This window comes from Necator americanus, chromosome III (assembly GCF_031761385.1).
Source record: "Necator americanus strain Aroian chromosome III, whole genome shotgun sequence".
Lineage (NCBI taxonomy): Eukaryota > Metazoa > Nematoda > Chromadorea > Rhabditida > Ancylostomatidae > Necator > Necator americanus.
The window spans coordinates 9,564,090-9,587,756 of NC_087373.1; the positions used below are offsets into that span (position 1 = coordinate 9,564,090).

Sequence of the window (23,667 nt, forward strand, 5' to 3'; positions counted from 1 at the left end):
TCTATTCTTCATATTTTCTATTGTCGTTCATATATACATAAGTAATAACAATGGGAATTTCCTAGGATGGCTACTACAGTAAACGTCACCCCGGCACAGTACCGCAAATATGGTGTGGACGGGGAGCTGAGGCTTTCCACTGGGTTCTTTCAGGTAACGTTTAGAAAATCTCCTCATCTTTTGTTGTATTTTCATTGAGCGGACAGGAAATCGAGACTTTCCAGCGTCTCTCATTTATAAATTCCCAGTTCTTTCTTATTTTGTTGCTGGAAGTTTGCTTAATAACCTTGTTCGCAGTGCCGATTATGAAAACAACAACCTTTTGCATCCTAATATCATCGTTATTCTTTTAACGTCAGCAATATAGCAACTACTATCTCCCATGCTCTGGTCGAGTATTGTTACCTATTAAAGTTGCCGTAGATACGGATCCCGAAGGTGTGACAATCTTTTGCAACATAGCGTATACTCTATTTTGTTGTCATTACATTAACCTATCGTGGGTTTTCGCTGAAGATTAATCAACTTTTTTCGGTAGAGATAGTGATCTGGAGCATGACGTACTTTTTGCATCCCCACACAAATTTGCCCCTACTCGCCCTTTCCTACTTTTTCATTGGTCCCCAGACTCTCCGGTTTCAGAGTAGATAATGAACGTGTGGCGGCACTCTACAAGAAGATGTATTTGGGCGTTATTCAATACCACTTAAAACAGCTTTTCCATTAATGTGTAACATTCTTGTTATTCCTTAGAAACATGTCCTCAGACACTTAAAGTAGAAAGTCTACCATATTCGTGATCAGTAATTCGCGTAGACCAAACAAACAAAATTTCAGCGAAAAATGTTCAAGATTTTGCTGCATAAGTATTGTATCGGTATTGTTTTCTATACTAAAGCTGCCTGTTTCAGCGCTACTTTGAGAGTGATGGCACCACTACGGAAGTTCCAGTTCTCCAAGTCTCGGTTTGTATACACATTGAACTGCATTCATTCTTCGATTATAAAAGAATAGTAGTTATTACAGCTTGCTAAAAAGTTAGGAGAAGGTATGGCTGGTTGGCCTGATTCATGTCTTAGACTGCGTTTGACGGATGGCGCCTTCCACTACTCCGGTTAGTTTCACATTTTTCAACTCTCTTTTTTGAACATCGAGGCTCACTTGAAGTTGTGACTAATCACTGCTAGAAAACCGATACATTCGGAATGTTGCATCGTATGGACGTTAGTAAGAGCTGTACTGAAGTAAGTTGTCGGCAGAAACTACATAAAAATTAGGCGGCATCATTGACTCGTAATGATATTCGTAGGTTTAGTTGTTTTCCAACCTCCAAGCTTCAAAAAAACATTTTAGCCATTAAGAATCATATATTTTATTTGTTGGAATGCAACCGATTCAGGTTTATTCGTCGTGAGAAACTTAGAAGGACAATGCGATCGTGATAACTTGGTTGGAAACGCAGAGAATGGCGGTGAAATAATAGCAGTTACGAAAATGTTCATTAATCCTAATGGATGTGTTGGAAAGAAGGACGACAAAACACCAGGGTGAGGATATATTAATTTTTCGTATATCAAATATCAACACTGACGCAGTAGTGTTATTAAATTTCGCCTATTGAGGCGCATAAAGAAAACAAAAGGTAATAGTAGGACTTACGAAATTGAGGCGGTCATCTTTGTTGTCACATGAGGTGAATTGAGTCATCATAGAGAAGCATCTAAAGACAGCAGGTTGCAAGAGTCTTTGAAAGTTTCTCAGTGCTAAAAATAGCCATAGGTTTAGCTATATTCTTGCTGCGCTGTTTTCACTGCTTTCTACAACAACTACTATTACAACGAAATTCCTTACCTTATTATAATAATATCATTATTACCGTTATTTTTGGGAGAAAACTTGATTGGCATTGACCTTTAGTAACCGTTCTGAACATGGGATGCTATATTTTATGTTTCTTTCCTCATAATGGGAACATACTCTACATGTTTTCGTTTTAAACTGTTCAATTTCAGTTTAAAAAGCAGTAATCCGTTTTGTTTCTTTTCCAAGATTTCATCCAAGTTTTTCTCCAATACTTCTCGTTGCTACGCTTACTGGTAATTATTTTTCGTTTTCGAGAGCGATTTCTGAACAGAGTGAATGATTTATATTATTTCCAAAGTGAAGGGTGCCTCATTTGAGGATATCGCACATTTGAGTGAAAAAGTAGGTTGACATTTCGAGACAGCACGAGTTTGTCCGGCCTCCTCACCTAAGAAGCAGTGAGACAAATTCTTCTATTCTTCTTTCATGCTTATCTGTACATAGGGAGTAAAAAAATTTCCAGGAAGCCTATGCTAATGATTGCTGGATACGAACTGCTATCTAGAGGACATCCCATATTGGCGCCTGGTGTTAGCCACGATGGAGATAAGGTTTGGGATTCTGACTCTTTGATGTTAATACTGGGTCATTTCTACTTATATATGAGAAAGTGATACTATTTTCGAGATTTCGAGAAGAGATTTGTTCGTTTTTAGAACAAATTTGCAAACTTCAAACCTACACAAGTGTACTCTGTGCCGTGGGGGGACAAAGATTCATCCAATGCTAAAGGAAGTGCACGTGGGTTTCCCTTTAATTCTTGAAATTGCTAAGATATCTCATCGGATAGAAGACGGGAATATTCGCTTGCATATGATTGAATTAGTTCGAAGGTAAATTAAATTGGCAGCCATCACAAAGCTGTCGAAGAATCTTATCAATAGTTGTAGTTAATAGCAATATAACGAAGGAAGTGATCGTATTCCAGCATCATCGCGGCCACCTGCACCAAAACGTCAGGCACAGAGCTTCGGTTCTGGAAATGTGACACCGATCAGTATGATCACTCCTTATATAAGCAAGTGGCGCATTTGTGGTCTTTGTACTGCTAAAGACGAATTGAAGACGACCAAAGCTCGAAGTGGTTCTGGAGACATGAAGGTATTGCCTTTAAGCGTAGCCTTCCCTTCGATCACGAAATTTAAATGCAAATTCTAAGCTCTCCAGGATCTTTGCAATTCATTCCTTCTTGTGATGTAAGAGTAGAGTTTAAGAATTTGCGCAATAGATAAATATTATTTTTTCTTTTCACATCAGTCTCTTCAATTTTCGAGGTTTTGACATCACTTTAACTAACTTCTATCTCAAGAACGCTTACTCCTCGCTGTTTATCCCCAAGGAGCTTGACATTTATGGTTTTTGAAAGCGAAAGTGCATAGGTTTATTGTTTTAGTTAATTGTTACTCAATTCTGCGGTGTATTTCAACTCATCAAAGAATGTCACAGTTGGGTTGGGTATCTACACATACCTATATACTTACACAGACTTTTTTAGGTGTTCAGTTTTGAGCTCACAGATAAAGATGGTGCTTCAATTCGTATTACTGGCTTCAATGATGCTGCTGAAAGAGCATACAGTATAATACAGACAGATTGCGTGAGTCGTTTGCGAACTCTAATAGAGTTAAAAATTCAATATCGTTGGTTATTTTCCACGTAATCATCTGCTTCTGCAGTCTTACTATTTATCCGGATGCACAGTAAAACAAGCAAACAAGCGTTTCAACACTACCGGACATGATTACGAACTTTCTATAAACTCAAACACCGAGGTAATCCTTTTCTTTCTCCTTTTTTCAATCTTACTTCTTCTCATTCTAACTAAGACTGCTTATTGCAGATAGCTCCATGCCACGATCAGATTCCAAAACCAGCTCTTGTCTTGAAAATCTGTCCTCTTGAAAATATACCTAGTCACAAAGACGAAAACGTTGACGTTCTGGCTGTTGTTGATAAGATAGATCCAGTGAATAAGGTATGTGTATCGGGTTTGGGGTTATCTCATATTATCAATCCTATGCGACTAATAATTTTACTTTTTTGTTTAAGTTCATTTCGAGACAAGGACGCGAATGTGTGAAGCGCGACATTCAGTTGATAGATCAGTCCAGCACTGTAGTTCAGTTGACTTTATGGGGCGACCAAGCGGAGAATTTCGACGAACACGCTCTTGGACAAGTCATATCAATTAAAGGCGCATTGGTGAAAGAGTGGAACGGTAGGCGGTGGAACGAATTGTTTCCTTTTTCTAGCTATGTAGATTTTCTTTCGTTTAGGAGCGTTCAGCTTAGCAGTAGCATCGGTTTCGAAGATTGAGCTGAGTCCGCAGTTAGATGAAGTTCCGGCGCTATATGAATGGTATAGCAGTGAAAGAGCTACAGTCGACGCCAAAACCATCAGTATGGCAGCTTCAGGTGGAAGTGATGCTTTCGGTGAGTAGATTGATCTTCCTTATTCATCACCTTTCATTATAATTATTTATTCTGGTTCATAATTTTAACTAGACACCGTAATTTTATTCATAACCGGAATGAAACATATGTTCGTGACAATTTTATTACAAACGTAAAAACGCTGGACGGTAACTAATTAACAAATTTCGGATACGTTGCCCTGTATGGGAAGGATGTTCTGCGTCTACGCATTACTTCCTCGTTCTGAGGGACTTAATTTTATACTTTCATTTTCTGTACTAAATGATATCAAATGGACACTCAATACGGTGCTATCATTATGTTTTTGACTTATTAGTACATCCGAATTATGTTCTTCCTGAATTAGACCCAAAAGAAGACCGGGATCATAGCTGTAGTGTTACATTGTATTCATTCTTTCAATACCCTACTTACAAGAGAAGACCGTTTCGTTTGAGGGCGTGATTTGCGCTTTATCGGCACAGCTACTGCCCTTCAACTTGGAAATGAAGAAGCTTTACCAAATGGACGATATATGAACCTTAAGGCTATGATCACTACGATAAAAACCGACACGGCTCTTTATCAGGTCTGAAGTACTCCTCAATCTTTTTGAAGATATTTTTGATTTTTCTATTTCGTAATTTTTCCAGAGTTGCTCGAACGAAGGTTGTTCGAAAAAAGTCGTGCAATTGGGTGTGAACCAATATCGGTGCGAGAAGTGTGATTCTACCAACGACAGTTTTAAATGGGCCTACATGGTGCAGGTGGTGCTTATTCTTCTATAAGGGGCTTTTCTTCATTTCTTGTGTAACTATATCATTCTTTAGGCTGAGCTCACCGATCTAAGTGGTTCCCTCTGGGTAACAATGTTTTCAAGCTCCGCAACGAAAGTATTTGGAATGGAAGCACAAGCTCTGGGAGAATTGAAAGAGAATGACGTAATGGCTCTTGTTAACTGATGTTCTCAAAGTTGTGTGGTCAAATCTCTTTTTGTTTCAGAAAGAAGCGTACGACAGAGTTCTCACTGATGTGTGCTTCAAGTACTTTAATTGGCGAATTAATGCCAAAACAAATACCTACAACGTAAGCGAAGTATTTGTTTATCTCTATCTTCTATTGACTTCTTCCGCATACAATTTACGTTTGCCTGAATCGTTTCGTTTCGCTAGCTTCTTGTTTCCTCTGTGGAAACACTTTTTAAATTTTTTTTTAGGAGGAAACCCGGATGCGTTACTCCGTTCTTGGTTGTGATCCCGTGCCATACGATCGCTACATCACACAGCTGGAGCAAACACTGGAGAAGTTAGAGCAACTGGAATGTTAATATCTCTATACATCTTCCTTTATTTTCTAATTTGTATATCATATAAGCGATAAAGATGCTGGACTCATGTTGATGACAGCTTTGTTGACGTTTTCTCTTTTTAGCACTTTACTAATTTTCCCTGTGAATTAGCTTCTGAAAAGATCTCCCATACCTTGGTACGTTCATGTATTCCACTTCCATTTAAATAGTTATGTGAACCCGTTTTGTGAACAACAATGAATTCTTATAATAATTTTTTTTATTGCCGTAGTTATTAGAAATGAATTTTCGGATTGTGCTTTTTATAAACGAGCTTGCTGCGGTTGTAACCATCGCAATACATTTTTCTAAAAATGGGGTCTACTGTTAAATTGAAAGGAGAGAGAGAGAGAGAGAGTAGAGCAGAGGTGAATTAACTCGCGTAGGGATGCGATGGTGTGGATAAATCGCATGTTCAGACAATACCATGCCTCGGGGGGTTTTCGTAAACTAACATATACGAAGCTTTGAATGCATTAATCAGTAGAAACATCTTCTAGTTAAATATGGTATCTATGAACAAGTTTGTGACTTTTCAAACTTAGTTGTTGTCCAGTGTATCACGTAGCACAGTCAGCCAATCCACTATACGTCATTTACACTTCAGAGAAGCTAAATTATACTGAATTATCTAAAGTAAAAGGTTATTCTAACATATCTAACCCATAAAGAGTAATAAAAGATCGTATGAGGTAGATTCCTGATTTGCGCCGGGATCTCCGCGAACAGTCAGGGTTCCGCCTGTTCAAAATCAGATGAGCGAGATTTCGGATTTTTCTTCACGCTTGTATTTTTCTTCAAAATAAGTCATATTTTTCAGTTTTTTTGTGCCGTACTTAGAAATCTTTGCTTAACTTATGTGACTCGAAAAAAACTTTAGAAAAGGTTACTTGAGGAAAGTATGAGACAATCGAAGAGTTAGTTGTTGCGAGGAGTTTTAGTTCTTATGTAATAAACAACATTTGGAATTCTGGGAATGCATCCAAGTAGGGGTTTACTACATACATAATCTCATTTATTATTTTGCAATTTTTCGTATTTTAAGCGAATACTTTATGTAAAGACATATTTTGCCTTGTTTCCGGTCTAGTGATGGTCGATTCTGTGTGTTCCGATCCATTGGCAGGAGATAGGTGGCGTGACATTCGCCGACTCACCGATAGACCATCTGGATATGCTGTGCCATGGTTTGAACCTGGCCCGGAGGTGTGTGTTTTTTCTTATAGATGTGAGGCTTCTTTTGCTCACTTTTAAGTTTGGGGGAGTCTCCACATTTGTAAGGTTTGCTTGCCATTTGCAGAACATGGAAGCTCTTCAAAAAACGCGAGTGTTGGTTGTTGGTGCTGGTGGTCTTGGTTGCGAATTGTTGAAAAACTTGGTAAGTCGGCAGTTCTCTTCCGGAACGTTTCTTCATTCTCATCTTCTAGGCATTATCTGGTTTCGTAAATTTGGACGTTATTGACATGGATACCATTGATATCAGCAACCTCAATAGGCAATTTTTGTTCAGGTGCGAAGGCTCCATTGTTATAGCTTTGTATTGTTTGTTTTGGAAGATTGTTTATTCTTGATCCCATTGTTTTAGGATGTCTGATGTTGGAAAATCAAAGGCGGAAGTGGCGGCTGCGTTCGTGCAGGACAGAGTTGCTGGATGTAAAGTGACTGCGTTAGTCTTTCTCTCGTAATTTAGCTGTGAATAACTTTGACGCTTTGGACTCTTTATGTACATATTTTTTAAAATATATTTTTGAAATCTAGTCACAACTGTCGAATAGAGGACAAACCTCCATCGTTCTACAGACAGTTTTCTTTGGTCATCTGTGGACTTGATTCGATTGCAGCAAGGCGTTGGATTAATGGAATGCTTGTAAGTGTTTTTTTTTTCTTATTTCTGCTGTATAGTGAGTTCCAGCCCGTCTTCAACGTGGCGTTTCAACATGTTTAGCATGATTTTCTAAACTGTTACCCTTCCTGAATAGGTAGTCGGTTTGTATTGAAACACATACCGAATTACCAGTTTATCGAATCAAAATTCCGTAGGAGTTTTTTATCTTAGTTTAAATTCCTATTCTATTTGTTTCTATCCGTTTTTTTTTGTTCTTGGCCCTCATTTTTTAGTGATGTTTTCGATATTTTGCACTTTTGAAGGATTTCGGTGTATTCGTTCTCGTTAACCACACACTTTTCCTGTCGCTGGCTCTTGTTGGGTATATACTTCTGTATAGTTGCTTAAAGGCAACATACCATGAATCTGGTGTGGTATGGATTTCAGGTGGGTAGTTCTTATACGAGGTTGTAGATTGTGGGGAACAGGGTGATTCCGTTTATTTCTTCCTATTTCGCCGTAAAAAACGGTACGAAAGATTAGGCTTCGAGTGTTCCGGGGCGCTGTTGTCTACGAAGAGTTGTGTTGGAGCACGCCAGTCTCGCATCTTCCGAGCCGTTTTCACGGCGATTAGGAAGAAATGAACGGAATCACCCTGTTCCCCACAATCTGCGACCCTCTATATGCATAACCCACCTGAAACCCGTACCACCCCAGATTCGTGGGGTGATGCCGTTAAGCCCTGGAGCAGTTGAGCTGGTTGTTTCGAGCGATTAATGTTTTTTTTTTTTTTTTTTTTTTTTTTTTTGGGGGTTTTTAAAAGGGGGAAAGAATATTTTTTTATAAAAATTTGTGGGTTAAAATTTTTTTTTTGGTATTTGTTTCCACCCCAGGCTAGTTGAAGAAGTTTCTTGTTTTGTAGAAAGAAAAAATTATGGCCTTCTTGATGTACTTGACTGCAAAGTTGGAACTAAAGAGGCTCCCAATTCGACCACAACTGCTAGCTTCACCGTACCTCTCCGTCCGTTTACTGCGCCAAGCTTTAGGTCGTTTTAAGCCGGCTAAAACACCTTTTTACTACATCAGAAAACACCAAATTTGAATAGAAACTTTAAAGTCTACTTATCAACAGTGTGCGGTGTTGTAAATGGTCTATCCTATCGCAAGATTTTATGTTTCTCGCAGATTCGCGTAAACGACGAAGTTTTCCCTGACTACGCTTACGTAAAAGTCTCGAAACAAGGCAAATGCTTTGATTCTCTGATCATTTAGTGCGACCTTGTACTCACTGAAAATGGGCAAGTGGACACATCAACAGTTATTCCGCTTATTGATGGTGGTACCGAGGGATTCAAAGGGAATGCAAGAGTGATCTATCCGAAAATGTCGGCATGCATAGATTGCACGTTGGATTTGTTTCCACCCCAGGCTAGTTGAAGAAATTTCTTGTTTTGTAGAAAGAAAAAAATATGGCCTTCTTGATGTACTTGTATACATACTCTGGTGGTTGAGTTTATTGTAACCTCAACATTTTTCTTATAGGAGGAGAATTGCTATTCATTTTCGACTTTACAGGTGAACTTTCCATTATGTACAATAGCGCACACTCCGAGATTACCCGAACATTGTGTGGAGTACGTGAAGGTTATTAAGTGGGTGGAGGAGGCGCCATTCAAAGGTCAGTTTATGTTTTTGAACTTTATTCTCTCTTTTTTTTGCTACAATTCACGTCGATTTATGACTGCAGGAGCTGCCCTTGATGCTGACGATCCTTCACATGTTGACTGGGTTCTTACTCAAGCGCTTGCTCGAGCCCAGGAATACGGTTAGAATAAATTCTAAAGTTGGATATCACTGGCCGTTAATTCTAGTTAACTGTCATTTTGTTTTAGATATAAAAGGGGTTGACCGCCGTTTAACCCAAGGAGTTCTGAAACGAATCATTCCAGCCGTTGCTTCCACAAATGCTGTGATAGCTGCCTCTTGCGCTCTGGAAGCTATAAAACTTGCTACAAAGTCGTGTCTTTCTTTTATTCTTTTCTACTCCTATTAATCAATAACAGTTTTAGTACTGCAAAGCCCATTAACAACTACTTGAACTTTACGGATATTGAAGGAGTATACTGTGGAGTAGTGCAAATGGAACGAGATGTAAGGATTAGTTAAGCGAATAAGCTTATTTTATTGGAGATACGATATCAGTGCAAATCTTGTTTCCAGCCAGAATGTCCAACATGTAGTGGCGGATATATACAGGTTCCCTGTAGCAATGATGACACACTACAAGCCCTTATCGACAAATTGACTGAGAAATTGTGAGTTCTTGTGAATATACGGATTTTGAACTTTAAAGGCATCATCCTACGAATCTAGGGTGGTGTGGGTTTCAGATGGGTTACGCCTATACGGGATCGTAGATTATTGAGAGAAGGGTGATTCCGTCCATTTCTTCCTAATTGCCGTAAAAAACGGCACGAAAGATACGACTTCTAGCCTTCCGGCGCGCTATTTTCTACAAGGAGTTCGACCGGAGCGCGCCAGCCTTGTGGGGCGCCGCATCTTCCGGGCCGTTTTTTTACGGCAATTAGGAAGAAATGGACGGAATCACCCTCCTCTCAATAATCGACGACCCCGTATAGGAACTTTCCACCTGAAATCCTCACCCTTTCCAGCGCAGATTCGAGAGGTGATGCCTTTAATCATTCAGTCAGTCAGAATTGTGATAACTAATAACTTAGCTAACCTCAAACTCCTCTTTTTTAGTCAACTAAAAAATCCTTCTTTGGAAACAGCTACTGACAAAATTTACATGATCAGTGAACTTATTCCCGAGCTCCGAGAAAAGAGTGTGCTTAATTTGGAACGACCTCTTAAAGGTAGTGTTTTCAGCTATAGTTTTCCTTCGTGTAGCACCAACATTTGTCGACTGCAGAATTGTTTCAGAACTTGTATCAGCAGATGAAGATGTTCTTGTGGCTGATGAAGTTCTTTCGAAATCTTTATCGATTAGAGTTACTTATGTAAGGTGACGCTCACTGACAATTCATCCCTTCATTGATCTGTGGTTGATCGTCGTGCAATTTCTATTCAATGATTAACTGCTTCTCCATACAGCCCATATTGTGAAATTAAGTTTACCTCAAAAAAAGGGGTTCGGAAGATAATGATTACCGGCGGTTATTTTAAGATCGTGCTGTCAGAGTTTTATTTTTCTCAAAGAATGTTTTATCTGTGCTAGATTTCCAGTCCAAATTTAAGAATTTTAAGTTGATTCATGGGTTGTGCGTTACGCATTTTCATGTCGTATATCCTCTACTTATGATTGGTGTTATGAGACTGCTGTAATTTGCTGTTTCACTTGGATTCTAAAAGAATGAAGAATACTTATACTTGTTTGGATCATTACGCAGTTTGTGGCTGGATAGAGCTCCGGTGAAATTCTCCTTCTCGTTGCAGCCTTTTAGTGAAGTTTATAAAAAGGTGCTGTAGTTGTGTTTCTTCTAACACATACCACGAATCTGACGTAGTGAAGGAATCCGCGGGAAAAGCTAAAGGATATGGTTCCGCTCATCTCTTCCTAATCGTCGTTAAAAAACCGCGTGGGAACCGCTTTAGTTTCTACATATACATTAGAACGCGCTCCTATGCAGATGTTCTGCATACCTCAACAGCCTGTTCATTGGCTTTACTTGGATAGACTGGTGAGGAAATTCCATTAATCTTCGACCGCCTGCTCGTGGATGCGGCGCGTGCACAGAGGTGGTGCGTTTCGACTGAAATTGCCGTGAAAAGCGGGATTTTCCACGCCGTTTTTTTTTACGAGGATTTGGGGGAGATGAGCGGAACCACCTCGATCGGATCCCGCAGCTACAAAACTACGCAACACATCTACAACCCCATCTCTAGCTTTTCCCGCGAATTCTCTCATCACATTAGATCTGTGCTATGCTGCCATTAATTTATTCGACCAATTCGGAGTAAACTTCTAGCTTCTGTGCTTTATTTCTTCTGTTCTTTCAAGCACATCTAGTCTTTCAGCAAGCTGTTTGGATGTTTTATCTCGGAGTTTCTTTTTTTTTAGTCTACAACGGTTCATTGTTTGTCTTGTTATGGAAAATTATCTCTTATTATCTTAACCTTTTCTTTCGAGAAAATAATGTACCATTATGCTAGAAGCAAGACACAAGGCAATTGGGACTGGTCAGGTATCAGTATTCCTGTAGCAGCAGATGGCGGCCTTTACGTCAAGGATACCACGATATAGGAAGAGATCACCGACATTCTCAGTCAGTTTTTACATATAATCAGATAGTGCAGAAGATTGGAATATTATCTTTTTGACTGTGCCTTTGGTTAGTGATAGTCGTGAATCTCTGTCACGGCTCGTCAGCGGCATTCGAACATGTTATCGAGAAAGTCGTTTACTGAAAAATAATTATTACAAGAAACAAACTGCATATTCTGTTTACGCGACACCTTTAGGAAAGTTTCATTCTATATAGCCCCCGAATATATCCATCATGCTAAGTTTGAAGTAAGAACATACTCCCAACATCTGATCCCAAAGTCTGTATGTCTGCGAATGCTTCGGGTTATATTCCACCTTATGATGTCTCAATTTGTCATCGGCTCCCGCAGCAACGCTCGAAGCTAATGATCCAGTGGATTGAGGGTTTGACTATTCCCCCCTCCCTTTTTTTTTCTTTGAATCAAAACATGTCGAAATGCAGTTGCGAATCAAGTGATTCGCGGTAGTGCCCGCCCCATTTCATTAGATGATTAAAGTTTCTTTGTCAGATCGCATTTTCCATTCATGTCTTTGCCATCGTCAGTTGCGTCCACTAACACCCTTTCATATACTCTTTGAAATCAAAACCTGACATTTTTCCAAAGCGTTGGGGATCTCGATGTCCTTTCACGTGAATTTTTCTTCTTTGCCGAATCATAGCAACCTTCCTTGAATTACTCAGCGGCGGGAATCTGCTGAGTCTTTCTGTAAACTTTTACATCACGATTGCGGTACCGATTCGTTCACGACAAAATGAGCTGAAATCTGGTGCAATCGCGTAACTGGTTGCACCGCAAGTAGCTCGCTTAACCCAGCGGACCTTTGTTGACCCCTGGGTCTGATTGCAGCAAGCGAGTATCCCGCACCTCTCGGAAACGCTAGTTTCACAGTGCCACTTCAAACGCACCTGGCTACGCAGCTGCACTAGGTTTTGAACAGCTTAATAGTTACAAGATAAGTAAAAATGAAATTGTAGAGTTTTCTGAATTCCAAGCTATATAAGAAAGCGGCAGCGCAGCTCACCTAGGAATATGCGATCGAAAATGCGTGGTAAATGACCTCGAACTTGTCCCATAGTCCGGTCAGAACGACATGAATCTCGAGTGTAGTTGTGGTGCATTTGCGTATGTACTCGAAACGTCGCGATGGAGGCAGCAGTTGGAACCGAAGTGGCGCCGTCGCAAACTGGTGCGGTAGCTGATGCCAGCAAGGGTTTTACCATGCTCCTAGCCGCTACGCTCCACCAAAGCGCCTGGAGAGAACCCGCGTACGCAATTGCGTACGTGCCTCATGTCGTTTTGACCCTACTATACCTCGTTGCTTACATTCCAAGGGGACTGTAAAAAGGTTATTGTAAAAAGATGCAGTTGAGGTTCCAAATTTGGAATGTATATAATATCCTGGAGACGGAATTTCCGGGGATTCCGCCTTTAGGAGGTGTTGTTATGTTTTGCATTCAGAGTAATACCACATATTTGAAAAAGAACCTAGAAGTCAATAGTTATTCTTAATGCTTGTGTGAAAAACGACAAACATATAGACATTTTAAAGGCGAAAAATACGTAAATTGGGAAGCGGGTTTGACATTGGAATCTAGATCGCCGCCTTATATTGAGCTCTGTATGACATGCGTATGACTGATGCTGTGTTCGGCAGATTAAGGGTGCTGTAGTCTGGAACAGAAAGATAATTCGGGTTAACTTATTTCTTCTTAGCGTTTCATGTTCTTGTCTCTAGATGGCAATGAAACCACGCCGTCAATGTGCGGTGTGTGGAAAATGGACGACCGCAATTTACATGCATATGGCTTACTCTCATGATTGGACTGAAGAACAAGTGAACCAGTTGAAGACACAAGTCAGAGAAGAGCGATTATCACGCAGAGGAATTGTTATGTACGAGTGCTACAAATGTGGTGTTGGGTTAGTTCTTTCGTAGTGTTGACGAAATATTATCGCAACAGTGAGGGTTGCAGTTGCTCTGAAATTGATTGTTATTTTTAGATCTTAGTAGTTTTCACATTCAGCTTGATAGTTTTTCCCTCTTGATAGTTTCTGCCCTAAATGGATGAATACCCTCTAACCTTTCTTGCGCTTGCGTAGTCGCGTTCTCTTTAGTGGGTCAATTAGTTTGACTGGATGAACAAAATTGGCCCTTCAACGATAAGCTAACGTTCAGATTTTTGAGGCAGCATGGAGTAGGAATGAGCTTATTTTTCTTTATGCTCCACGTGGATACAATAGATGTGTATACCAGTAGGATATGTTGTGAGTCAATTCAACTCGCATGGTAAGTGTTGAGCTGGGGAACTAATGATGAAGGTTTTGCTCCATTTTGGCATCGCGTCGGTAGGCATTAAACGGTACTGAGAGACACATTTCTCCCCAAGGCGAGGATATGTTCGCAACTATAATGGTCATGTTTTTATAACAAGCTCTTGTATGTTTTATTCGTTTTCGGAATTTCTAACACAAATAATGCACCGAATATTTTGAAACAATTTTCTGAAGAGAAAATTTCACTTGTACTCCAGGATCCTTAGTCCCAAAAAAGAATTTTTTTCTTCAAATCTCTTGTGGGATAACGTTTGTCATATAATGTTACAAACTGAAAGCTTAAATAAGGTATACTGGCTATTAGCGGTTGTTAAGGTCAAAAAAGTCTACTGAGTAAGAAATTCAGTAACAGAGACTGAAATTCGGAAATTCGAGAACAAAAGTCCGGAAAAAATTAGAAATATTAGAAATTATAGATTGTAGTAAAACCGTTGGTGTTTCTCTTCCCAATTTTCCAATTTTTAAGGGAATGACTCTTTCAGGTACGGCTCATCTGTTGGCTTAGCTGCGCATGTTGAAAAATGTCGAAAACGACGTCCATTCAAATTAAAAAGTGGCGTTCTAAGAACAGGAACTTCAAGCTGTATTCGAAGACATGAAGTACATCCTGACAAAGGGAAGCATTTCATGTGGTCAATGGAAGGCGGACGACAATGTCTAGCGAAGCAGCTGCCAACTCGTCCACCTATGATGCCTCCGTTGCCGGATCAGTTAAGCGAATCGGAGAAAGGCTCTGTGATTTGCCCAGTTCCACGTTGCGGAATGCGATTCACGAATCACGATAGCCTTTCGTATCACTGTATGATTGAACATTCTGAACTTGGAGCCGCAGGCACGCCCCAGAACTTTGCCATACGACAGTATCGATTTGAGAACAAGGACGAGTACAAGGTTTGTTTGAATAATGCATTTAACGTGAGCTCTACTTTTTTGCAATAACTTGCCTCACGGACAACGTATGTACTAGTTTTCCTAGGTCCCATGACTGGCATGACTCTGCGGGGGGGTATTATATAGCTATCAAAAGCTATTGTGTCATAATTCCGCAGAAGTTGTGAAAAGTCCGTAAGCGATGGAAGAAAATTTGACTTATAACCGTGCATTATATCTCCCCATATTCAGTAGTACTCATTTTAACTTTCGTCTTAAATATCAAACAGGAAAGAAGTCTGGATTGAAGGCTGTGTTAATGATCCAAACAGAACAAGCTACCGTACCTTTACCATACTTTCACCGCTTGAGACTGCTCCTGTCTCTCCTATCTCCTGCAATTTCGGCAGAGACGTCGACCCCACCCTGTCCAGTTCTAGTACCGTCCCTTTAGGTACCAGAGCATTGACCAGTTTCTGTTTTCATAGTTTCCATTTTTTTTTCTAATTTCCAGATTTAGCGAAATTAACCAAGCTGTTGTAATAAATTGGCGCTAACTGAATGAACAGACACGTAATGTATCTGTGATACATCCGCAGTTCTGGCTATCTATCACGATTACCATTGTTTGTCAATGAATGCATAAATGTAGGTTTGCGATATTTGTCTGATCGAAGTACCATTCCTTGGGAGAGCAAAGAATCGAGAATAAGTCCCTCACAAAAAAAACAGACACTTTACTATATATATATATATATATATATATATATATATATATATATATATATATATATATATATATTGACCAGAAACATATTAAGGGAATTAAAAGGTAAGGGACAACTGTAGCGATACTTAAATTGGCTGTCACGTAGCTCTTGCATGTAATTTTGGTCAAATGGAAAGAAAACGAAGCTTTGCAGCTAATTAAGCAAATTTAAATTGAATGCTGTAAGCACATTGAAAATCTTCAGGAATGGTTATATGAACGGTGTGAAGAAACATGCACATCCTTCTCAACGAAAACTTCCATGTGGTCAGGTTACGCAATGTATCGCTGCAATCGAGCTGGCACTTTCAAAACGTCTGGCACCATCCGAGCCGGTACGACCACAAAAAAGGCGCAGTCACATTGCTCCGCTTTCCTAAGGGTATGTCAGTAACGTAGATTGTGCTTTACTCAGCCTTATTTTCATTGTTTGAGAGCAGTGGAAGATCTCAGCAGCATTTATCTTTTTTGATTGACTTGTATTGTCGAAGCAAGGAAAAACAGCTGGATTTCTACGTACATGATTGTAATATAAATTGGGAAACTTTATGAGATTTTTAATAATGCTTTCTCAGTTCGGTTATGAGAATCGTTCGTTCGCAAAGATTGAGGTCACGCTGAGAAAAACGAGGGTGAGTGAGAAAATCATTCCGTATAGCAATAAAAACATCGTGCTCTACCAACATTTCGCACTCAAAACCGAAGTAGGAATCTGAACTAAGGGACTGCTCGAAAAATGGTCTGACGATTAAAGAAAAATAATTTTCATGCATTCGTAACTTAAAGGCATCACCACACGAATCTGGCATGGTATGGATTTCCAATGGCCAAAGACTATACGGGGTCGTAGATTGCAGAAAAGAGTGGGATCTTTCTCATTTCTCCCTAATCATCATCATAATTTCTCAAAAATGGCCCGGAAGATGCAGCACGTGCACAAGCTTGGTACGCTCCAATAGAACTCCAAGAGTCCCGGGACCCTGTTTTCTACGATGAGTTCTATTGGAGCGCTCCACTCTTCTGTATGCGTCGCATCTTCCGGGCCGTTTTTTTACGGCGATTGGTAAGAAATGAGCGAGACTCCACCTGTTTCTGCAATCTACGACTCCGTATAATAGTCGCTGACTGTTCTCTTTGCCTTTCTGGAAAGAGAAATACTACTTGGTTTCTAGGATAATCTGCACCATCCACCATCACATGTCGACCACATAGGTAAGACTATCAAGAGGAGAAAACAGTCTTTCTGGATTTAAAGGATATAGTCGGGACAAAACGACATGAAGTTGGGTGCAGTTGCGTAAACAGTTTCGCCCGAGGCCCGAACCGTTCATTCTACCACGCCGATTTGAGTCCAGCCGCTTACGCAGCTGCACCGAGCTTCAGGTCTTTTGATCCTACTATACCTGAGCATCCTTACTTACTCGAAACCTTCCATCATTTCCGCTTATCCAAGACATTGTCGCGAAAGTGCTGAAATCACAATTGAGTGCACTATGAACGACCTCGTACCAGCCTGATGTTCTATAGTCGGCTCAAAACGACATGAAGTTTGGTGCAGTTGCGTAGACGGTTGCGCTCGAAGCGGTGCACGGGGGCGTAGCGGTTAGGATCGAAAGGAGCCCTTGCGAGCACAACTTGCAGTTCAGGATGGCCCAACTTCGATGCCTCCACTGCGCCACAACTGCAGCGAGTTTCATGTCAACTATAGCTTGATTATGTCAAGAGCAGAAATAAAACAAAGAAGACAGTGAACAGTGTTGTCCACAAAGTTGCAACTCGTATATTTTAACCAATTTATTTTCTATATCTCCTTCTGCAAGATTTCAGATCAGCGAATATAGTGATGGAAGTTTGGACGTCACTTGCTGCTTTGGCCACATCTTCCACGAACTTGACCCAACAGCGTTACGACTAAATGAAAGGTGTGTCAGTCACGAAGTAGATATCTCCGCCGCTGATCACGTTTAGCTGGGCTGACGCAGCGCGCACTCGGCTAAGGGCACCCGTAGTCTGGTGCCTCGGGAACCCGAAAAGCACAGTAAAACTGCAATATCAATCGGCAAGTCCATTCAGTGAGAGAAGTCCATGGACGCGTCCCCTCAGCCCGGTTGAACGCACATAGCGGCTAATGTGTATATCGGTTATCGAAGGGCGCTTCTCTTATTAAATTGATAGGATACTTTAAGACAATGTGGCGTCATTCGTGGGCTGCTGGAGGAACACAAATATCTTAGTGATATTTGCGCGCAAATGAGGAACGAATACCCTCCAACAAATCGCCTTCACTATACATCCACGAATGACATAAGGTGATACATATTTTTTTTTCTTCAACGGTCTCTACTGAAGATTTGTAGTGTGAAAAAGGTTTGATTTCGAAAGTTGCTATCATTTAGGAATCTAGCGTTGCGACTTGGGTTGCCAATCCATTTGAAGGAGAGAAAACATCCTTCGCTTGTGATTAGAATTACGGACCCAACTTGTGCGGAGGCACCGGCTGAACAAGACGATAATGTCAGCGAAGCATCCGCTGAATCTTCAAACTCTGAGGATGATGAGGATCTAACACCTCATTCGGATGTAGAACGAGAGGATGTAGGGGAAGAGAATGAAGACGACGAAGAACTCCATATTGACGATAGCCGAGAGGATGATGAGGAACACTCAGATGGACATGATCTCATGGATGACGATGAGCAGGTTTGTCGTCGTCTTATTGTTGGCGAGAGCTGATTGGCTTGTTATTCCCTAAACTACTAATTACGGTATGTGTTAGGATTTTGTTTCTAGCCCGATGATACCGCGTTGTCCACTCCTTCTCCAAGCTCTGCTCAATCCTCCTTGTCGAATAATTCAGAAACTCGGCCTCCGAGGACTAGGCGAGCTCCTCGACGATTTGGAGATGATTGAATTAGCAGCTTTAATAGTGTAAATATTTTAGCGCATGTGGTTCATGTCGTTAACTCTTTATTTAGCGAACTTCATTCCATATTTTTTCTCTTTCTTGTTTCGAACTTCATTTGTATATTCGCTGTAATTGTTTTATGTACCATTAATTATTATGTCGTCATTCTTTCTGGATGTAACGGCCCAGTTGGTTTTATAATCTATTTAGAAAGCTGGGAACAATGCGAGTATGTTGTTAATTGTGTTTATTAATTCGTTGTTATACGATTATACCGTATCAGTGCTTCGGTGTATACTTTTTTTACTCATTAGACGCATTAATAAAAACTGTTGAGCAAAGTTGTAATTATGAATGAAAACTGGATATGGTATCAATAAAATTTCAGGTATTGTCAGCTCAGCACTACATGCAAGGTGGTGTTTAAAATAAGTGATACATTGTTCTTAGTACATTTTAAATTTTACCACCACATTCACAAAAATTGGCTAAACGTGTTGTCTCAGCGCGACGCGCTACGTATCCGGTGAGGGCGCTGTCCGGACGATTGGTCGACGTGATGACAGCGCCGGTAAGCTCTGGTTGTTCTTTGAAAAATTTGCTTTCCATGTGGTAGTGCACGGATTAGACTACTTAGTCCTGGCGAGATCTTATTTCTGTTAGTAATATCGGCTGTTCTGCCGCCATGGCACCTCTAGGGTTCCAAATAGAAGAGATTGGATTTGTATCCTATTATCTCTTGTAATTATGCATGGTGGGGCGGGTGTGGTGTAGCGGTTAGAGGTTCCGCATCCTGCACGATCGGAGGTTCGAATCCGCCCTAGTGCTCACCAAGCCTTTCATCCTTCCGGGGTCGATAAATTGATACCAGACTTGTCTGGGAGGATAAAAGCACTGACTTGACACATCGGCTAGCCACCGCAAGTCATTGTATAGGCCAGATACACGTTCGTAAACCTCAAACGATTCTGAATTGAAGTGAACGTGGGGCGCATCCCAAGCGGATTGATTAACGCCATAAACTTTACCTTTTATTCTTAACTGTATATGGTTACGATTGCTTAATAGCCACAATCGTAACAAAATCCTATTCCTTTTGAATAATTATTTTTACTAGTGTAGTCGGGTCAAAATGACCTATAGTCTTGCGGATCAAGGATCTCTTCTATCATGGGTCGTGGATTTTGGGGTGGTCGGTGCGATACGTACCAAGCACAGTGCGTAATTTGCTTCACGTGAATTCAGGGGGTTTCCTCTACTGCTTCCACAAAATTTCTGGTTTTCTACCTTTGGTACTTCTGGCTGACGCTTTTTTCTTTGTGTGCACATCAGTAATCCGCTACGTCTTCTACTGCGGATGGCAGCTTCAAATAAGCGGAAACAGGCCGCTTCACCAACTCCAAAACAGCGGCGTTTTGGAGACAAAATCGCACTTCATCACTGTAATGACGAAAAGAAATTTTCGAGAAGAAAGACGCTGAAGGTACATTTGATTATTATATTCGGTCGAACATTGTTTATAGGGTGATCGATGAAATTCTTTCAAGCGATCATCTTCCGTAAGGCAATTGTTGGATGATGGTTTACGAAAATACGTTTTTGCTGCGTTAAAAGTACTCTTTCTTTCTTGCATTCAGAAAAATCTCATATTATTGTTCTCGAAAAGTTGCATTCTAGGCAGTTAATGCAAAATCGAAGTTCTCAACACGTAAGAGGAAAGTTTCATCGCCAAGTCAGAAGGAAAATCAATATGCCGTAGCATTTATCCCGGAATGCGGTTCGGCTCACAACAGCATTGTAAGTGTTAAATTATTTACCTTTAGTCCTTAAATTTGTCATAGACTACATCCTGATTTCTCCTACAGCTTCATCTTATAAATTTATAAATATTTCTTTTAATTTTAATTTATAAATATTTCTTTTCGTTCTCTTGTTATGTCAACGAGGTTTTGGTGGGAATTTACTATTGGCCTGACGTTTCGACATCTTCATCTTTATCAAAGGCTTGAAAATGGTTCGAGCTCACCTCACTGACGCTATCGATATCCCATAAAATTCCTTCTTCCTCCTTGCCAAACCTCGACATCGTTTTAAATGCATTACAGAAGAACACCAAAAGACTATAACTATTTTGCTTATTCCAGGAGGATCCCAACGTTTGTCCAGAGCTTCCTTTCTTAAATGGAACTAAGCAACTGCAGTTGCCAGAAGTGAAGATGGTTAGTGATTTTCTCCTAATTCTGTTTTAAGTTTTTTTTTTTTTTGATTCGCTGGTTTGTTTTCCGACTTTGCATTATCGTCGTAATAGGTGACGACTGAGTTGGTTCAGCATTTGATGGATGTTAGAACTATTGTTGTAATGTTAGCTTATCATTACATCATTGTCAAAGCGGCATACTTTTTCGAAATATCAAGTTATACTCCCTCAAAGGAAGCGTATCGCGATATTGGTATCTCTCCACGAATAGACAAGGAGAGGGGTGTACTCTCGAGTAACTAGTGAGGTCTTCTGCGTGAATTTCCAGAGCTTTGTGCAGACTCGGAGCTTTGCTGCTGTTCTTGCTTAAGAATATGTGTTGATGAATGTTATTCGGGTTAACTGGTGTCTGTTCTTAGGTGGGCCGTTTGAGCGCTCTTCGATCTCAACCACGCTTGACAGACGAACGTGTCGATGTCGATACTTATGTAAAACGTCACGAAAAGCTAGAGAAAGAAGAGAAACAGCTTTTGAGAAGGTACGTGAAATAAATTTCCTGGAATGTTCTGATGGATTTTTCTACTACCTGAATGAGACTATATCGTGGTCTGAAAGGAAAAAAGAGATGTTATTAATCTGTAATGATATATTTTTGTGTTCTTAACTTAGTTGCTGGAATTCCTGTAGTTTGGGTATGCCTGTAGTTATTTCTTACTGTCTGTTTTAGGGATCGAATCTGGCAGAACGAAGTACGTTATCGCTCTCGACTGCTTGGTATTCAACAAACCCCTCCACCCCTCCGTGATTTTCGGATTGTTGTGATGAGAAAAGCTCGTATTATTAAATAAGTAATAGTTTTAGTTAAATTGTGATCTTAATTCTCATAATTTTCATTCTGAAGTTACAAATACACCATAGAAAAGTAGTTTTCGTATAAGCTCTACCCTAGTATTTTTGTGCTATACGTTTCTTTTACGTGTGCAAAACAGTTTGACTGTTGAATTGATCTCTTCCTTTATGTAATAAAGGGCTTCTTTCCTTGCAGTTTGTTCGGAAATAAGAAAAGAATGAACATTTTGCAATGCACATCAAAGGAGTGAGGTCACTTCTTGAGAACCATCAACTGCCGAATATATGTTCTGAAACGTTTTAATTCTTTCACGAGAGCATTTTCACCTGCTTGCTCTCTGCTTTGTAAGGGGATTCTTCATGAACAGGTAGTTCTCACGATTTCTAATTTTATTTAAGGAATTCAACGATAACGATGACACCTGTAGCTAGGAATAGTCTAAGAAAACTATCGTACAGGGATTTACTGGTCACTCATCAGCCGTCAAATTCTAGTTCAGAAAACTTAATTGGAGAATCACTACATCAAAATCATCTTCTGCTGCTGAAAGCGATGTTGTTTTGACGGAAACTTGAGAATTTAAGCCTGTATTGATCAGGTAAGTGATTAGCATGTTTACTAACTAACGAGTTGAGCATTTGATGAAAACTCCTGTAGAACACGCTGCAGGAGCCTTAGGTCAGGAGTGACATAACCGGTTCAAAACGATATGAGGCTTGGCACAACTGCGTAGGCGGCTGCGCTCGAAGCGGCGCGTTGGGGCGTACCGGTTGGTATCGTGGGAGGTCTCTCGCTACCGCCACACATAGCTGCAGTCCGAGTGAAGCTAGCGATGGTTCCGCGGTTCCCCACCGCTGAAAGACGCGAGTCCTAAAATACCGTCGGGACTCACGAGGAAAGATATACATCAATTTGAACACCGCTCTTCAATAAGCTTCCCCGGATTTTTCATAAGTTTCTGAGAAACATTTCTGGTATTTCTAATGTAGGTCTGTACCTGTTGAAAAATAAATCATTTTCCAACTTATTCTATCCGTCCTTATCCGTACGAAAAAGTTCAAGCGATACATTCTCGTAGCGGGAGATACGACATTTTACAGAACTTCTATGTGTGTATCGTTGAAAAATCATATCAGCTGATGCGCACAACAGCTTCATGGGCGTCAACTAAGTGATTTTTCGCGCATTCATTATCATTTAACATAGGTCCACTATTATCCAAGAAATAGAGAAGAAATTGTGTTGTAACGACAGAGATACCAGTACTCAGCTTCTATGTATAAACACTTACGAATGTTGCAGCTTCGGAGTCACTCTACCCACGGAACAAACATCTCCCGTCGCCACCACGAAAGCAGCTAGTGTTGCGGGTCCTGAGCAGATTCGCCGCAGGTGCTGTAGTCTTCTTTCCGCCCCATTGAGAACCGTTCCGCCGTGTACGTGATGTTGCATTGTAAATCACGACTTTTTGGTCGGGGCTATAGCTGGATTTGTAACATCCGGGTATTCCATCATAGGTCCTTACGGCCTTATCGCTGATGCCACGATGGTAATCATGATAGGATCGTTTCAACTCGCAGATAGAGTCCGTAGAACTGTTCCAGTTTTTTTTTTTGGCTTTGTGTGCGGAACAACCATCAGTCGGGTGGGCCAGTAAAGGTGAATAAAAGTGAGATCTCGTGATCTCATAAGGTTTCGCCTATCATTGTGGGAATGTTGGGAATCCTCGCTAGCTCCGCTCATCCCAGGTGGGGCCGAGCGATACTAGAAGTCTTTGATCCCAGGCATATTCCATCAAACTCGTCCTCGCTCCTTGCGGAACCTCGATATCGTTCTAAGTACACCACGAAGAACTCCATTAAAAAAAAAAACAAACAAACTGACCAGTCTCACCGACTAGTGAGATTGCTGAACAACCGTGTTCACTGGCTGGATAAATCGGCTAGACCCCTCCCCGCTCAGGTCATTGTGTCGGCTGCACATGTGTTCGTAATTCTCGAAA

The 23,667-nt window shown here is 40.5% G+C and overlaps 5 protein-coding genes across 6 annotated transcripts; 4 read left to right on the forward strand and 1 right to left on the reverse strand.

Moving 5' to 3' along the window:
* Positions 1-66: 66 nt before the first annotated feature.
* On the forward strand, positions 67-5,604 carry RB195_009096 (uncharacterized protein; the record flags this gene model as incomplete). The annotated part of the gene is made up of 17 exons (XM_013446488.2): positions 67-153; positions 912-965; positions 1,027-1,114; positions 1,400-1,547; positions 2,327-2,414; positions 2,520-2,604; positions 2,792-2,964; positions 3,359-3,460; positions 3,540-3,635; positions 3,704-3,838; positions 3,913-4,081; positions 4,140-4,295; positions 4,736-4,866; positions 4,931-5,044; positions 5,108-5,218; positions 5,280-5,363; positions 5,494-5,604. 17 exons carry the CDS (start codon positions 67-69, stop codon positions 5,602-5,604), a joined length of 1,932 nt encoding a protein of 643 aa, XP_013301942.2.
* Positions 5,605-6,717: 1,113 nt separating this feature from the next.
* On the forward strand, positions 6,718-10,479 carry RB195_009097 (uncharacterized protein; the record flags this gene model as incomplete). The annotated part of the gene is made up of 13 exons (XM_064195937.1): positions 6,718-6,831; positions 6,926-7,003; positions 7,053-7,135; positions 7,211-7,291; positions 7,384-7,492; positions 8,723-8,878; positions 9,026-9,128; positions 9,198-9,275; positions 9,343-9,466; positions 9,520-9,601; positions 9,671-9,765; positions 10,214-10,326; positions 10,394-10,479. The coding sequence occupies 13 exons, from the start codon at positions 6,718-6,720 to the stop codon at positions 10,477-10,479; spliced, it is 1,302 nt and encodes a 433-aa protein (XP_064047082.1).
* Positions 10,480-11,679: 1,200 nt separating this feature from the next.
* Positions 11,680-18,623, forward strand: RB195_009098 (uncharacterized protein; the record flags this gene model as incomplete). The annotated part of the gene is made up of 8 exons (XM_064195938.1): positions 11,680-11,736; positions 13,476-13,660; positions 14,557-14,965; positions 15,919-16,095; positions 17,541-17,635; positions 17,900-18,022; positions 18,110-18,413; positions 18,504-18,623. 8 exons carry the CDS (start codon positions 11,680-11,682, stop codon positions 18,621-18,623), a joined length of 1,470 nt encoding a protein of 489 aa, XP_064047083.1.
* Positions 18,624-18,972: 349 nt separating this feature from the next.
* Positions 18,973-21,663, forward strand: RB195_009099 (uncharacterized protein; the record flags this gene model as incomplete). 2 transcript variants are annotated; one of them, XM_064195940.1, is made up of 8 exons in its annotated part: positions 18,973-19,034; positions 19,125-19,189; positions 19,864-19,910; positions 20,003-20,101; positions 20,296-20,415; positions 20,763-20,837; positions 21,235-21,353; positions 21,543-21,663. In XM_064195940.1, the coding sequence occupies 8 exons, from the start codon at positions 18,973-18,975 to the stop codon at positions 21,661-21,663; spliced, it is 708 nt and encodes a 235-aa protein (XP_064047084.1). The 2 variants fall into 2 exon arrangements, with proteins under 2 accessions (XP_064047084.1, XP_064047085.1); XM_064195939.1 differs by lacking the exons at positions 18,973-19,034; positions 19,125-19,189; positions 19,864-19,910 and adding an exon at positions 20,166-20,231 and having other exon boundaries at positions 19,976-20,101.
* A 676-nt stretch (positions 21,664-22,339) lies between these two features.
* RB195_009100 (uncharacterized protein) lies at positions 22,340-23,117 on the reverse strand (the record flags this gene model as incomplete). Its single annotated transcript, XM_064195941.1, has 2 exons — positions 22,340-22,535; positions 22,957-23,117. 2 exons carry the CDS (start codon positions 23,115-23,117, stop codon positions 22,340-22,342), a joined length of 357 nt encoding a protein of 118 aa, XP_064047086.1.
* Positions 23,118-23,667: the final 550 nt, after the last annotated feature.